We start from the raw sequence: 16,218 nt of genomic DNA on the forward strand, positions 1-16,218 counted from the left end.
TTTCAAACTGGTCTTGTAAGCAGATGAAAGCCAAAGATGGAGTGACCCAACCAGGTGCCCAGGACACCTGCAATCAAAGAGGTGAATAGGGGAGCCTGGGTGGCTCAGTGGGTCAAAGCCTCTGCCTTCCGCTTGGGTTGTGATCTCAGGGTCCTGGGATCCAGCCCCGCGTCAGGCTCTCTGCTCGGCAGGGAGCCTGCTTACCCCCACCCCCTGCCTGCCTCTCGGCCCACTTGTGATCTCTGTCTGTCAAATAAATAAAATCTTTAAAAAAAAAAAAAATGAGAGATGAATAGAACAGAGAAAGCCTTAAGGACCTCCATTCTGTGGTCTTAAAATGATCTTTCACTCCAACTCTTGTTCCCCCTCAGTCTTAATCTTTGAGTTCTATTGCCTTTACCTCCTTAATCTTTTTTGGATCTATCCTACCTGCCATAGGTCAGGTCGTCAACATCTCCTCCTTCCATAATCCACCCCAACTAGTTTCTCTGCTAATAAGCCACCCTACCCTATCCTTCCTGGCATTTTTATCCCAAGGCAGTAAATATGATCCCATCTCTCCATTTTCATGTATTTGTGTGCCCCCCATTATGCTCAGCAGTGGGCTTTAAACCCACTGTGGTCCTTTTGGTTTCTCAGAGCTGTGGTGATGACCTGAGAGTGAGAAGGGAGGGCAGCATGGAGAGATCTCTCCCACCCTACCCTGCATCTCATCCCTACTTCAACAAGGAATTCTGATTTTATTGTTTTATTTATATGGTGACCTTGCAAGGTTCTTTGGTGGAAAGGTTTCCATAGCTCTAAAATGCTGAAAAGGCAAGGGCATGCACAAGAGTAAACTTTTCCGCATGGCATAATTGCCTCTTACTCTGTCTTCCTTCTACCCCTCTAGCTTTATTTTCCACCAACATCCCAACTGAATTCGCCCTTCCCTGAACACACCAAGCTATTACATGCTGTGATTCTTCTGCCTATGACATCACTAGAATGTAAGATCCTCCAAGACTGGAGCTTTATTTGTTGCTGTGTCCCCACTACCTAGAATAATAGTCCTGGCACAAGTTAAGTACTCAATTCATATTGATTAAAAGAGTAAGTGTTCCTCCCCAGTTCTCTTGTAAGCAAGTGTCTGTTTATTCTTCAAGGCCAACTCAAATGCCACCGCCTCTGGAATTTTCCATGACTATCTATCTCCACCTTCCAAGTGCCATCATCAATTTGTTTTCTGTTTTCCATAATCCTCAGTCTAAATTTGTTTAAGAGTCATCATCATACTGTGCTGTGGCTTTTGTTTAGGACTCTGTCTCTAGTCACACACCCCTCCAGTGTGAATTCTAGGAGGACAAGGACAGAGCAGAAACAATGCTTGTTCAGGAAATAGCTCTGATAAAAAGTTACCTCCGCTTCCCCACCAAGAACTGTTCCAAGTCAGTCCTGATTAGGACTCACCCATCAGGGCAGAAGGTTAAAACCAGCTTAGCTGTAACAGTTAACTTTGGCACCCAAATCTTTTTCAAGCTTTATGCTCTTGCTTTCTTAAACTTCATTGATGTGTGACCTTTCACCTGGATTCTTGAATTTTTCTTTGTTTACTCCTTAGCCCAGATCTTATCCTCACCTTGACTGTGATGGGCTGGCCAAGGTTGATTCACTTAATACTAACTCCTGATTTTAATCCTTAATTTTATGTTCTTCTAATTCTGGTGAAGACTGTACTGACCCAAACCAACCATGGAGCGTCTATAAAAAGTGTGTCTATGGGCCAGGCATTGACAGCCCCAGGAATTTAAAAACAAACAAACAAACAAAGGAGAAAAGTCTTAAAGGATCAGTGAAGCAGCAGATTTGGGGAGCCCAGAAACAAAGTAAAGTAGTTAAAAGGGAAATGCCACTTCAGAAGAGGACATCCCTCTAGCTGTGCCCCTGCTTTTGACAGATTTAAACCGATTGCTTCTATAACCCATTCCCCCAGCCAAAGCAATTATCCACTTGAAGGAATGATTTATCTACTTCCCTAGGAAAGTACCATTCACACAAAGAAATGGGTCAAAGGCAGCAAGCCCACTTGCCAAAATTCAATTCACTATGGACCAATTTATAAAAGTACCATAATTTTTAAGAACCATTTTTATACGATACACCTTATTAGATGGGACTATATTACAGCCTTAAAATATTAAAATTTAAGATTTTAATTGAAGAAATGAAAGTTAAGGTTGACAATGCCCCTGAAGAATTAGCGAAAGGACAATAAAAATATAAGCATACAACAAAATAGAATATGACATTCAAAAGGATCTTATAAAAATAAGCAGCTGAAAAAAAAATCCTGCTAGTGCAGAGACTGTGGTTTCTAGCAAGGGATGAATAGAATGTTGATTTGGTAGCACTCTGCAGAAATATTTACCATGAATGAACAAAACCGATTCAAAGCCATAAAAGAGAAATGAGGATAGCTGGAAGGGGTGACTATGATAGGTCTTACAAACTAGCCTCGAATAACCCTGACAGGTTTTTTTTGGGGGGGGGGGTAGTCTGGAAAGGTCTTCCTGTGATTGCAGAAAACAGACTACCATTTATTGAACACCTACTTCGTGTCAAAAATCATGGTAGGCATTTTCATATCCATAAACCAAATGTCATTCCTTTTGACAGAAGAGGAACTAGAGGTTATATAAATTTTCCCATAGTCCCAAAGCCAATAAGACACAGAAGTGGAATTCATTGACAGGTTTGTCTGCCCCAAAAGCCTGTATTCCTCGTGACATTCTCCTTCAATTTTCAGTATGGAAGGAGGCAAGGCATTGGTACAACTAGGGTACACGAAAGGCAGCCGCCCTTCTTGGACAAGAAGCCGCTCCTAATCTCAAAGGAATCAGCCTTCCTCCATAAAATGAAGTTAGTAGTAGCGCCTCCCTCAAAGGAATTACAGCAAATGAGACAGGGAGTGCGCGTCGTAATGGGCCCCTGCAAAACAAACTCCCAAATCCTCAAAGTTCACTGCACTAAGGAACTCAGTGCATGGCTCACGGTCGGACAAGCCTGACGGAGAGCGACACCGGAGAGCGACACCGCTGGATGCCCCCGAGAATGGCCCAATTCAGACGCCGGCCAGTGTTCTTGAGAAATGAGCCTCGGAAGACGTCTGGCACGAGAAGTGGAGGAAAAGGGTCTCGGGGGAGAGATGCAACCCAGGATTTACTCACCCCGATTTCGATGGCTTATTGATAGCTCCTCGGCGGGGAGTGGGGGGTGAGGGGGAATGCTCATTCACTCAAGAGTGTTATTTGTTATGTGGAGAAACGGGAGGGGCGGGGCACAAAAAGATCTTCTTGGGTATTGGCAAAAAGAACCCATTTTCCAGGTCACCCACGAAGAGCCCGCAGTAACGCTCGCTAGATTTTCGAGCCACTGAGGCGCCGAGACGCGACGCCAAAGAAGCTGAGTGGCCGGCGGCGGGAACGCGGCTGCTCGCAGCGCTTTCCCGCGCGCGGCGCGTCACGTGTTCAGGCCGTACCACTTGACGAACAGGCCCAGGGGCGCACAACGCTTTGTTTTCCTTATAGTGCCATTACATGCTACAACAATCCCTCCTCTTTCGTTTTCACTTTGTTTCACTGAGTAGCTATTATTTTGGGTCAAAAATGCGCTCTCTTACCAAGCAAGATACAGGCTTCTCTACCCGTATCTTCCCCGCAACCCCCTCCTGTGGTTTTAGCTTCCTGGCCCGCCCCACTCGTCTCGGCCAACCCTTGCTAAGCTGCTCCGCAGACGTCACGAGTTTCTGGGCAGATCAGGAAATCCTCCCGCCAGGCGCTGCGTCGCGCGCCCCCTCCTGGCCGTGCCTTCCAAACGGTCTGAGCGCGTGGCGGGTTTCTGAGGCCCGTGCAGGCGACGCAGCGGAGCAGGCGAGGCGGTCGAGCCCCCCGCGAGGAGTGACCGGAGCAGCGAGGAGCGGCCCTCAGTGAGGATTTACGTCTAGCTTTGTGTGCTTCGGTTCGTGCCTGTGTCTCCTCCCGGCTTTTCCGTCAAGTGTGCGGAGGTCTGACCTCGCGTGGCGGGCTTCGCTTCCTCACACGGTTAGCGGGCCTGAAACCCCGGAGGAGCACTGGCTCAGGGTTTTTTATTCCGCGTGTCTTTCATGTTTTAAATATCGTCTTCCTTTAAAGGCCTTCCGGGCCTGTCGGGCCAAGCGTGTGAGAGCCACACTGTGTGCACACGTGACACGAGGCTCGGTCCGAGCAGGAGCGGGCCTCGCGCCGTGTCCAGCGCTGGGCTCAGGCCCCCCCTCCAGTATTTGCAACTGCTGTAGCTGCTTCGTCCTTCCGTCCGTCCGAGCTGGAGGTGCCCTGCCCTCCCATGCTGGGGGGGGGGGTGGCGAACATCTGGGTGGGGGAGGTAGATGAGCAGACCTGAGAAGGGAGTGAGAGCGGCAGAGGGGGGGTGGGGAGGGCGGCCTGGGCACTGAAGGTGGGAGGCAGGCAGGGTGGTGGTGCTCGGCCCCCCTCGCGAAGGTCTCGTGAACGGGCGGGAGGGGGTATCCCCAGAGCAGGAAGCCAATTCCGGGGAATTCGAGAGAAAAGACAGCACAGGGGAGGGTGGGGCTCAAGTCTGTACCAGATACTGCAAGAAATGCTGGAAGAGCCCCAGACTTGGACTGGAAGTCCAGGTCGGCTACAGAGCAATCCCAGCGGTAGATCAGGGTTTGTGGCCCTCCCCTCAACTGCCTGCGCTCTCCCTGCAACCCTTTAGTGGCTGGATTATAGGTCTAGGATTTCAGACACGTTAATCCCTGAATTTGGGGCTATCATCTACAGAGCAAGCCGAAGGAATTTTTAAAATATTTAAATATCACTACCCCTTAGGAATGCTTTCTTTGTTCTTAAGTGAGTGAATATAAAAAGGCACGTTTCAGTACCTGATAACGTGCCATGTGAAAATAAGGATGAAATTGTAGAGCTGTGGGGATACCGCAAGAACATTTGAAACAACACAAAACAAAGTTATGGTCCGTGTAGGAGTAATAAAACAAAAAGAATCGCCCCCCCCCCGCCGCCATTTTCTTATATCTATATGGCTATGCTAGTAGCAACCACAAGAGTAAAACCAGCTAGCCTGGCTCGTAATCATCAAAGGATTAGTCTTTTTTATCTAAGGCTCTAGGAGCAGAATATAACCCATGAGATTCATTCACAGCAAGACTGGGCTTGCAGAGAAAGGTAACATCAGCAAGGGAAGGAGAGATGACTGAAATAGAAGGAGCTCTTGGATTAACCTCTATGCAGAATTGTTTGGGGCACTGTGACCCCATCAAAGCATAGATAATCTAGAGTCACTGAACAGAGAAAAACAGTGAAATAGTTAGCATTGCCCTGTAGTCAGGATGCCTCGGTTTGAATCCTGGTTTTACTTCTTTTTTTTTTTTTTTTTTTTTTTCATTTACTAGACACAGAGAGGTCACAGGTAGACAGAGAGGGGGAAGCAGGCTCCCCACTGAGCAGAGAGCCCAGTGTGGGGCTTGATCCTAGGACCCTGAGACCATGACCTGAGCCCAAGGCAGAGGCCCAACCCACTGAGCCACCCAGGTGCCCTCTTAATTAGTTGCCTGACTTGGTGTAACTTACTTTACCTCTCTTAGCTTCCATCTCTTTGTCTATAAAATTGACAATAATCATAGGACTGCTATGAGATAACTAAAGTAAACCACTCAGTGTCGTGCCTGGCACATAGTCTGTGGTTACTAAATATTAAATGGTATAGACAACATGTGATTGAGAAAGAGTCACTGAAGTGAGATATAGATCAGTAGTGAGTTGCCTACCTTGGAGTGGGTGTTAGGAAGAGAACATTTCACCTCAAGAAATTGAAGAGTTGATAGGAATTGTACAGTGTCAAGTTAATGTGACTGGTATTTCTTTTTAATTATATAATTTTTTTAAGATTTTATTTATTTGACAGAGATCACAAGTAGGCAGAGAGGCAGGCAGAGAGAGAGAGGAGGAAGCAGGCTCCCCACCAAGCAGAGAGCCGGATGTGGGGCTCGATCCCAGGACGCTGAGATCATGATCCGAGCCAAAGGCAGAGGCTTTAAGCCACTGAGCCACCCTGGTGCCCCTAAATTATATAGTTGAGTGAATGTTATATGTCTCCTTCCAACAGTGGAAATGCCGTTTTCTTCTGCCCTTTCCATGCCACTTTCAAAATACTAGATGTGAATAATTGATATTTTCTAAATATGTGAAAAACTATTTAGGATATTTTTATTGATCTGTAAGATACACTTTAAGTAAAACCAGTATGTGTACTATGTAAAACACAAACCTCTAGCCTCTATTTCCAACCAAACTGAGACCCCCTAACCATCTTATATGTATAGAAATTTTGCAGCCACCACTGCCTTCAGGCCCTCTCACATCTATTGAATGGTACCTCACTTTATGGATTACTGGTTCGGATTACTTGGATTACTGCTGTAGTCCCGCAGATCTCCCGGCCATCAATCTTCTCTTCATCTTTCCTTTTTCTACACCCTGCCAGTGTTGTCATCTTGAAAAATAAAGCTGATCATCTCACTCCCATGCTTTAAAAGTTCTGTAAATTCCTACCTGCCTACTCAACTGTAAACCTACTTCTTTAACTTTATCCCCCATTTCTTACCCTCTACCCATATCGAACTTGACTTTTCTCAGGCAAGTCTGTCCTGACCTCTTCACTTTATCACTTCATTCCTTAGTAAACTTCCAGTCATAATAGAAAACCCAGTTCAAAGTAGGTGTCTCTGAGAAACCTCAACTCCTTCAGGGAGAAGTAATGGTTTCCTCCTCAGTGCTTCTTGGTCAATTTGTTTATTACTGGCAGCATCAGCAACAGTGACACAATGAGCATCATCACTACCTTACTGAAATCTTAGCAGGAATGGGGCTAAACACTTGGCTTAAATCAAGTCATTTAATTCTCATTTTACTCTCCCCCCTGAATTTTTATAATAACACTTGACATTATGTTATTTTCATTTGTATTTGTTTTTCTTAGTAAATTCCAGGAATTCCTGTTGTTGTTGGATAAATCTTGGTAACTTCAGCACCTTCCTAAAATCCTGGAATACTGTAGATGCTCAGTAAGTGTCTGCTGAAGTAATGTATGAACATAAGCAATTCCACTCAGGGCTTTTATACTTTTTCAAAAAGAGCTGTAATTTACTGAAAACTCTTAGAACTTCAGTCTGGGGTAACGTTTGAGTATCTTCAGTAATAGAAGATCCTCCTTGGAAAGAGACTCAGAGCTAAATCTGGTGAATAAGGTGTCTGAGTCATCATTTTTGCTCAAAGAGTAATAAAATAGTTTAAGAAGGGGTGCCTGGGTGGCTCAGTGGGTTAAAGCCTCTGCCTTCGGCTCAGGTCATGATCCCAGAGTCCTGGGATTGAGCCCCACATCAGGCTCTCTGCTCAGCAGGGAGCCTGCTTCCTCCTCTCTTTCTCTGACTGCCTCTCTGCCTAATTGTGATCTCTGTCAAATAAACAAATAAAATATTTTTAAAAAATAGTTTAAGAAAAAGACTGATATATCTTTTGTAGCTTAAAAGCCAGTTCTAAATCACTTCTAAAAAGTTTTTAATAATGGTGTTATTATTGGAATAAATGTATTGTTTCCCAAAGTATTTGAAGAGTAACAATCACTTGGGATTATAAATTTTGATATGCCTGTTATCTTATCCATGTATAAAAAAGACCCCCCCCCAAGAAAACAGCCTCTTTCAGACCAGCATACAAGTAAAGGTACACCTATGTAAAACCCAATGCATGAAAACTCCAATACAGAATTAGAGGGTAATTGTTCATTTAATGGAATACCTGTAACATGCTAGTCACTGTGCTAGGTGCTAAATATGCAAGATAAATATAGTCTCTCGTCCTCAGGGAATTTCCAGCATTGTAATAATTTCATCATTAAAAATAATTCACTAGAGTGAATTACATTTTAATATACATAGCTTCAGAAATCATGTTTGGCATAAAGTGAGGTACAATGTGTAGTAAGTAAGGGACTGTGAAGTGGGACAGGGTTAGGAATGTTTCTTAGAAAAAATTAGCTTGAATGGGGTTTTGAAAGAAGAAAAACTTGGTATAGATTGGTGGAGAAAAGAGAAGTGGACACTTTACACTTAGCCATAGTCATAATCCAATGGTTGCTTGGTAAACGTGGAGGCAGATCAGAAAGAGGTGGTTTATCTTGAGGGATATTTCATAGAGATCATGAGGAGAGAGCTGTGTTGAAACATTTCTCCTTTACATCAGAGAACGGGATTCTAGGGACTGTGTTTTCTAGATTCAGGGTTACTTTCCACTGGGCAGTGCTAGATATACATTGGCTGATCTCAACTCTCCAAACTTCATTTTTTTATTTTCATACTAACAGCCTTCTGTTGACCCAAATAGATGGAGGCAAATACATGAACAGATAAATGCAATACAGACTTATACAGGAGTCTCACTAAATCTAATGTCCTCTATTATTTTCCTACATCCTTTTAGTAAACCCACACCACACCACTGTTAATCTTGCTACAATTTCTCCAGACTATGCAAGGTTTTAGGAAAGGGGCTGACCTTTAACAATATCAAAGAAACGATTTTCTGTATCCTTTTTCTTTCCTTTGGTCACTTTCTCCAGCATTGTTTTCTCCTTTCTCTCCAGCTTTTGGTCCTTCTCACAAGGATGGAAATGCTACTATTTCGTGTCTGGGCCCTGCTGGCCTTGATCCCTTTCCCAGGTGAGGCTATTTGGGACATTTCTTTAGTCAGTATGTGCCAGACTGCAGGTGGCTGACCAATAAGAAAGAGGCTCAGAAGTACTGAGTGGAGCGAAAATTGAGTATTCACTTGTCCAAACCCTAGGGAGAAGTTCATATTTTGGGATCATTAGGACACAGAATCTATTATAATTGGGGAACCCTAATTGAGGGACAGGATAGTAGACCACCAGAGAGAACTCTCCTTTAAATATGCCTTTTCTCCTTGGTTCCCTGCTACCCCAGGGCTGTCCTGTTTTCCTGCTCTTGAGAATATTTTTACTTCATTGTTGCCACTTTTTGTGTCATGGACAGCTACAATAGGATCTTGATAGGAAAGGGCCCATAGCTCATTTGTGAGAAGTGAGTTCTCTGGATGGCAAGAAAGGAACTGGCGCTTTAGTGGGTAATATTGCTACATGAGTTGTGTATTTGTCGAAGGGACTGGTATTTGGGAGATGAAGCAGATGGTGGACATGGAGTAGCTAAAGGGGATCTGTGGGGAAACTTTCAGGAGACTCCCTTTCACCTGTGTCAGGCATCTAACATTTACCTGATGTCTGTCTCATTGCACCTGAGATTTCTCTTAAGCGTCTAAAAATATCTGTTGCCTTAGTACCAAAGCAAAGAGGAATAGTCTCATTTTGAGGAGAGGTGAAAATTTCCATGGGAAATGAGCGACCCTAGGAGTCATATTTAGGCTAGTGGTTCCCCTGATTTGGCGTGCATATGGGTCATCAGGAATGCTTGTTCTGTTCACTTGCGTTATTTCCAGGTCCCACTTTCACAAGGTCTTAGTCATTCAGTCAGAGGCAGAGCTAGAATCTGCAGTGTTATAAGCACCCCAGGTGATTCTGGCGAAGGCAGTCTTTAGACCATAATTTCAAAGAGACACTGCTTTGAGGTATAAGTAACAAAGCTCTTCTTCTCCAGTACCTCTTAACCCCTTGAGAGCCCTCAGCAGCAATCCTGGAGCTTCCAAGACATTTGGAAGCTCCGAGAGAGAATGGTTTCCTGGGCATGAATTTTAAGAACTCCATAGTTTCCAAGGGGACATTAATGGAGAAATCAAGATCCCTAGAAAGATGATGAGTGGAGGGAATGAATGGTCGTGGAATCATGGTTCTAACTTGTTCATTGAGGATCTTTTTCTTGTCTAATTTGTAACTTTTTCTTCAGGGTATGTTTCCTATTTCTAACCATCAAATAGAATTGGCTTTGTATTTTATTTGGCTCATGTGGTCCTCACCAAAGTCTTTGGGATATGTGGTTGATCATTTCAGGGGCAGCTGAAGAGATATTTGAGGTTTCTGTTTGGCCAGATCAGGCCCTGGTAAAGCTTGGACAGTCCCTAATGGTCAACTGCAGCACTACCTGTCCAGACCCCGGGCCCAGTGGAATTGAGACTTTCTTAAAGAAAACCCAGGTGGACAAAGGACCTCAGTGGAAGGAGTTTCTTCTGGAGGACGTCACAGAAAATTCTGTTCTGCAGTGCTTCTTCTCTTGTGCAGGGATCCAAAAGGACACAAGCCTTGGCATCACTGTGTATCGTGAGTAGGGCTGAGGAGGAAGGGAAGAGTGGGGGAACAGGACTATGTCTTACTTAGGGAAAAATTAGAGATTTCTTTTAGGGGAGAGAATTAGGGACCTTAATAGAGATTTCTGTCATACTGTAGGAATTCTAGGGCCAATTACTTCTATTTACCTTTGCTGTAGGATTTTAAATTTGGAGCAGAACGTAGAGGGCATCCAGACATTGTGCTTGAGCATATGTTCAAGCACAGGAGGCATAAGCTAGTAATGCTAGCTTATACATGATAAAAAAAGAAAGTATGCAATTAGTGCTAAATTATTTGACACAACTATTTAGAATAAATAGGGATGGAGAAAGGAGGGTCTTTGTGGGCTGGGGTAGTTGGAGAAGTCTCCATGGAAAAGGAGACTCTTGAGCTTCCCTCCTGCAGAATAATAAGGATTGGAAGTGTTGGGATGGCTGGGGAAGGTCTTACAGGTGAGCAGATAGCACTGGCAAAGATAGGGCCATGTGAGGAAGTGTGACCGCGGTGGGGTAAAAGTGCAGTAAGCCAGGGTATAGTTTTTATGTGATGCTAAGCAGCTCCTCAGAAGCTGCTCATGCCTCTGAAGCACCTCTGTTAAGAGATAAACGTTCTCCAGCATGGCAACTACAGTCAACACAAGGGACTTCCCTCTCAACAGTCATTTCTTGGCTATGACTTTAACCATGTTTGATGGCCAGAAAAAGAGTCAGAAGACTGACTTGTTTCATGTAGGGCGGAGTTGGCAGAAAGCTGACACTGTTGATCAGATGGTTTAAGGGTAACCGTTACCTTGTATGACAGGCAGCTTGTTCTGTATCACTTCTTTCTGGAAAGGTGCATAGCCTTCTCTCATCCAGCCCACCCTTTTTTCTTCTTACAGAGCCACCAGAGCAGGTGATCCTGGAGCTGCAGCCTTCATGGGTAGCCATGGGTGAAGCCTTGACAGTGAAATGCCATGTGCCCAGGGTGGTGCCCCTGGAGAACCTCAGCCTTACCCTTCTCCAGGGTAACCAGGAACTGCATAGAAAGAACTTTATGAGCTTGGCTGTGGCCTCTCAAAGAGCTGAGGTCACCATCAATGTCAAAGCCCAAAGGGAAGATGACAGGTGTAATTTCTCATGCCATGCAGAACTGGACTTGAGTTCACATGGTGGAGGACTCTTTCACAGTAGTTCAGACATCAAGGTACTTCGGATCTTTGGTGAGTCAACAGGTGTGGAAGGATCCTGAGTCTCATTTTCCTTGTCTTACCTTGGCCTTTGGGACTAAGTTCCCACAAAGTTTGAGATGGGGTTGTGAAGGTAATTGCGCTCTACCTCTATGTGGGTCTTAAACTTACCCTGCGGACAGAGTGCTTTTAGCCGCACTCCCTTCCTACTTTGCGGGGCCCCACATAGCACATGATTTATCATGGCTTTTCTCCTTTCTTTCCTTTTTTTTCATTTCTTGGCAGAATTCTCTCAGAGCCCCCAAATCTGGGTCTCCCCACTTTTGGAGATTGGGATGGCAGAGACTGTAAGCTGTGAGTTGTCTAGGGTGTTCCCAGCCAGAGAGGTCATGTTCCACATGTTCCTGGGAGACCAGGAGCTGAGCCCCTTTGTCTCCTGGAAAGGAGACACAGCATGGGCCAATGCCACCGTTCGGGCCATGGAGACTGGTGATCAGGAGCTGTCTTGCCTTGTATCCCTGGGTCCAATGGAACAGAAAACAAGAGAGCCAGTGCACGTCTATAGTAAGTGACCTGTCTCTTCCATTCCTCACAGGGGTCCTCTGCCACTGAAATCTTCCACAGTAAAGTCTTGGTGATTCAACAGCAAATATCCCTACTAACCTTTCCTAGGTACACTCTCAAGTGAGTTTTCTCTGATGCACGCATTGAGACAGTAGTTCTATTCAGCTTTCACCCTGTTTCCTTAGGCCAGCCTACTTACAGAGTGATTGTGGGCCCTTCAGCTTGTTTCTAGAACAACTTTCTGAGGTAAAGAGGAAAAATCTGTAAGATGAAAAGCCATCTTACCATCCTTGCCACAGAGGCATAGCCAAATGTATGCACACTGCGTCTGTTTTAAGAAGAGCTTTCAAATTCCCAAATCTCATTGCTCCTGCCATTCAGCACAGAGGCAGGAGGGTTTCTAAAGTCTCCCATCTTGTCTGCCTAGATACCACTCCTTCAGCAGTAACAGTCCAGGAGTGGCCGTGAGTTTTGAGAAATACGTTTGATTCTCTTCCTTTTTATAGGCTTCCCTCCACCAATCCTGGAGATAGAAGAATTATACCCATTGGCAGGGAGAGACATTAATGTGACCTGTTCGGGGCATGTATTAACATCACCCAGCCCTACTCTTCGGCTGAAGGGAGCCCCAGACGCCCCTGCCCCTGGGGAGACTGCCTGGCTTTTACTTACCACCAGGGAGGAAGATAATGGCCGAAATTTCTCCTGTGAGGCCTCTTTGGAGGTTCAGGGTCAACGGCTGATCAAAACCACTGCAATGCAGCTCCATGTCTTATGTGAGTAGAAGCCTGATCTTTCTGGTCAAAACGAGAATTATTATTAGTATCTCATTTCCAGAGGTCTTGGCCAGCAACTTCATTATTAGAATTGCTACATTTTACCCATTAAAAAAAAAAATTGAAGGGGGAAATGAAATTAAAGCTCCCCAAGCTTACCTTAGCCCCAGGAAAGGGAGCTGGGAGAAACATGAGGGGGAACTGGGAATGAAAAAGAGAAAACAGGGTGATCAGGTGGCATTAGTTGATGGCTGATGGCTGAGGACACAGGAAGTGGGAGTTGGGAGTTTATGCTGAGGAGGGAAATTTCTACCTAAGAATCTGTATTTTGAAAAGTAGAAAGTCCCTCATCTCTGGGGTCACCCCTACACATCTCCTCACTCACTGAGAAGCAAAGATGGGAAGCAGGAAATCCACCATTGATAGGACAGCCCAGATCATTTAGTCTAAACCTATCAGAATGCCTTTGCTGCATGCATCTCAGACTCCTTGCCCCTAGGGAAGGGAAGATAAGACTGGCCCAAAACAGGGAACAGTGGTTCTTCCCTTGGGAAGGAACGCTGTCTGGTCAAATGGACACAGTATTTGGATTAGGGGGGAGGGGGAGCTGAGCATCCCAGTGGGGAAGGAATGTGGCACACGGAACTCAGGTCCCTGGGGGACTGTCTTTTCCAGACAAGCCTCGGTTAGAGGAATCTGATTGTCCTGGCAACCAGACATGGGTGAAAGGAACAGAGCAGATGCTTACGTGCGTCCCAAAGGGAAACCCAACTCCAACGTTGGTGTGTACCTGGAATGGAGTAATCTTCAACCTTGATGTTCCACAGAAGGCAACTCAGAACCACACGGGAACCTACTGCTGCACAGCCACTAACCAACTGGGCTCTGTCAGCAAAGACATTGCTGTCCTGGTTCAAGGTGACCGTGGATCTCCTGCTGCCAGGCCCAGGATGGAAATCCCCCAGGGGTTTGGGATTCTTATTCAAACCTGGAAAAAAGAAAAATTCTAGTGGGTGGAGGGAGGGTGAGACTGAGAAGTGGGTGTGGTAGGCTGGGGAAGGTAGGGGTTCTCTTTGCCCTGGAACCCTCCTGAACTCTGTCTTCTGTACTTGGGCAGGACTGGATGAAGGAATCAGCTCCACCATCTTCATCATCATTATTGTCGCCCTTGGAGTGGGCGTGGTCACCATAGCACTGTATCTGAACTACAAGCCGTGCAAAATAGAGAGGCGGAAATTGCCCTATAGGCAGAAAGAGAAGAACAACGAGGAGGAAAGCCAGTTTGCTGTTCAGCGAGGAGAAAAGTGCAATGCACATAACTGTTAAATGGAAACAGCTCTTCGGTTGAAGGCAACCTCTGCTGCTGGGATTTCCTAAGGGAGGAAAGAGGGAGGAGAAAGGAGACATTACTCTTTGTGTTCTGCAGTCCCACAAAACAGGTGTTTTGGACCCCCCATGTTCCTTGTATCTCACCCATCCACAAGCTCAGCTCCTCTGAGGTCACTCTAGTCACTAGGAATTTCACTCTCAGTGTCCAGCTAAGGAGAGGGCCTCTTGCTCTTTACTGTGTGCTTAATCGGTCCACTCGCTCTTAGACTCAAAAAAAAGGTCTTGTCCTTTGCTCCCAAACATCAGACTAAAGAGGTAGTCAGAAATATCTCAGAAATCCAACTCATTTCTCATGGTTTCCTTATGACTAAATGGGAACCAGTTTCTTACTCCACAGACAGGACTTCAAAGGGAGTGAATACCAAAGAGATAAGAATCAGAAGCTTATTCCTGCCTCTACATTCCCCTGCTCCCATATATTTTATATAAGGATTTTGAAGTGCTGGCTTCCAGAGCTGAATTTGATAACACCATTATGGGTCGTGGGTGGTTAGGCTTCAACTCGCTAACCATCTAGTGTATGCCTTGGAGGAGTGGAAAAGTCATAAATTCCACTTTGGGTCAGACAAGCAGCTTATCTAACCTCATATTCTGTCCCTGAAGTAGAAATTAGAGTTCTTCCATTAAACTGGCCTCATAGTTCATGGGCTCCAAACATCTCTGAATTCCTTCTCATGATCCACTATAAAGTAACCATCTGTGAGTTCACATTTGACACATTATTTTTTTAATCTATACAGGCTCTTACGATAGAGTTCCAGTATTTATTCTCCCTTTCCATAAAGCAGTATGTATTTTCATATGTCTGCAAACTACTTAAGCTTCAGAACAACTCCTCCTGTGACAATGTTTACCATATGATCTTATGATTCAGCTTCCTTCTCTGTTCTTTGGAAAATACATGTTCACCGGTACAGAAGACATGCAGAATCATATACCCAAGTCTTTTCTTCCAAATCAGTCATGTATGGGTCACCGAAATGTTGTATACAGTAAAAAATAAAAGTGATTTTATGATATCTGAAAGTATTTCTCTTCTGTGTCATTTTGGAAAGCTCTTTTTAAGCCACATGGTTGCATTCTGAGTACAGTTTCTAAGAAAAGAATGTTAAGACCGTAGCACAAACAACTAGCCCAGGGCAGGTGGTGCTTTAGCTCAGGGCAACAGCCTGTTTGACCTACCCTTAAAACTAAAGTTGAGACCTCCAGACAGAGGTCTTCAGCCTTCCAAATTGTAGACACTACAAGAAAGAATACAGCATCAGGCATCATAGTGAAAAAAAAAAATCATTCTTTCCAGTCCTTACCTGATTCTGGATTACGGGTTAAGTATAAAGATAATCCTTTGATTTCAACACACACAAGGCAGTGGGGCTACAATGGTGAACAAAGCAGTGTCCCTGCCTTCTACAAGTTTCTAGTCAATGAGGGAAGCCAGAGCAAGTCTACAGGAAATCACAATTGCACCTTAACTCCCATAACCAGGAAAACACAGGTCCTTATGAAAATGCCTAACTTGGGATCAAGGGAGGCTTCCTGGGAGGAGATTGGGAATACCTTGTTTGACTTTCAAAACAGCACTACCCCCCGCAGCCATCAAATGACCTCAGCCTCAATTTTTCCAGTAAATACGGCAGCCATTCCTCTCATGATGTGAGAAAATTACTTTTCTGAATTCAGCACTCGGGAAAATAAGGAAGTAGGGCTACAAGAGTATAGAGCAACATAATCCAGGAATCTCCAGCCATTTCAGTGTCTTGGGATCAGCTGTATCAGGTCTGTAGTTACCCCATAGAGCAAACCCCACATCAAGGCCCCCATACCCTGAGGTACAGGGGAGGCACCAGGAAGTCTAGAGGCTCCTGCCTTTGCCTCTCATTGCCACTTGGTGTCACTGTTGACAGTCCTACACAGGCCCTAAAACCTCTTCCACTGCCCCAGATCTTTCAGGGAGGACGATTCTCTTCCTGGGGC

At 45.0% G+C, this 16,218-nt stretch overlaps 2 protein-coding genes across 10 annotated transcripts in view; both read left to right on the top strand.

Annotated features, from left to right (window-relative positions):
* Nucleotides 1-16,218, top strand: part of TACO1 (translational activator of cytochrome c oxidase I) — a 742,329-nt gene that overhangs the window by 210,076 nt on the left and 516,035 nt on the right. The window lies entirely within an intron of this gene.
* Nucleotides 3,842-15,264, top strand: LOC309852100 (intercellular adhesion molecule 5-like). Of its 9 annotated transcripts, none has more exons than XM_082708354.1 (9): nt 3,842-4,079; nt 7,033-7,117; nt 8,695-8,770; nt 10,072-10,338; nt 11,228-11,548; nt 11,801-12,079; nt 12,586-12,855; nt 13,531-13,773; nt 13,973-15,264. In XM_082708354.1, exons 3-9 carry the CDS (start codon nt 8,716-8,718, stop codon nt 14,179-14,181), a joined length of 1,644 nt encoding a protein of 547 aa, XP_082564480.1. In that variant the 5' UTR covers nt 3,842-4,079; nt 7,033-7,117; nt 8,695-8,715; the 3' UTR covers nt 14,182-15,264. The 9 variants fall into 9 exon arrangements, with proteins under 9 accessions (XP_082564480.1, XP_082564483.1, XP_082564485.1 ...); XM_082708357.1 differs by having other exon boundaries at nt 3,842-3,996; XM_082708359.1 differs by having other exon boundaries at nt 3,842-3,964.

The sequence above is a fragment of the Mustela nivalis genome (assembly GCF_964662115.1).
Source record: "Mustela nivalis genome assembly, chromosome: 17".
NCBI classification, from domain to species: domain Eukaryota; kingdom Metazoa; phylum Chordata; class Mammalia; order Carnivora; family Mustelidae; genus Mustela; species Mustela nivalis.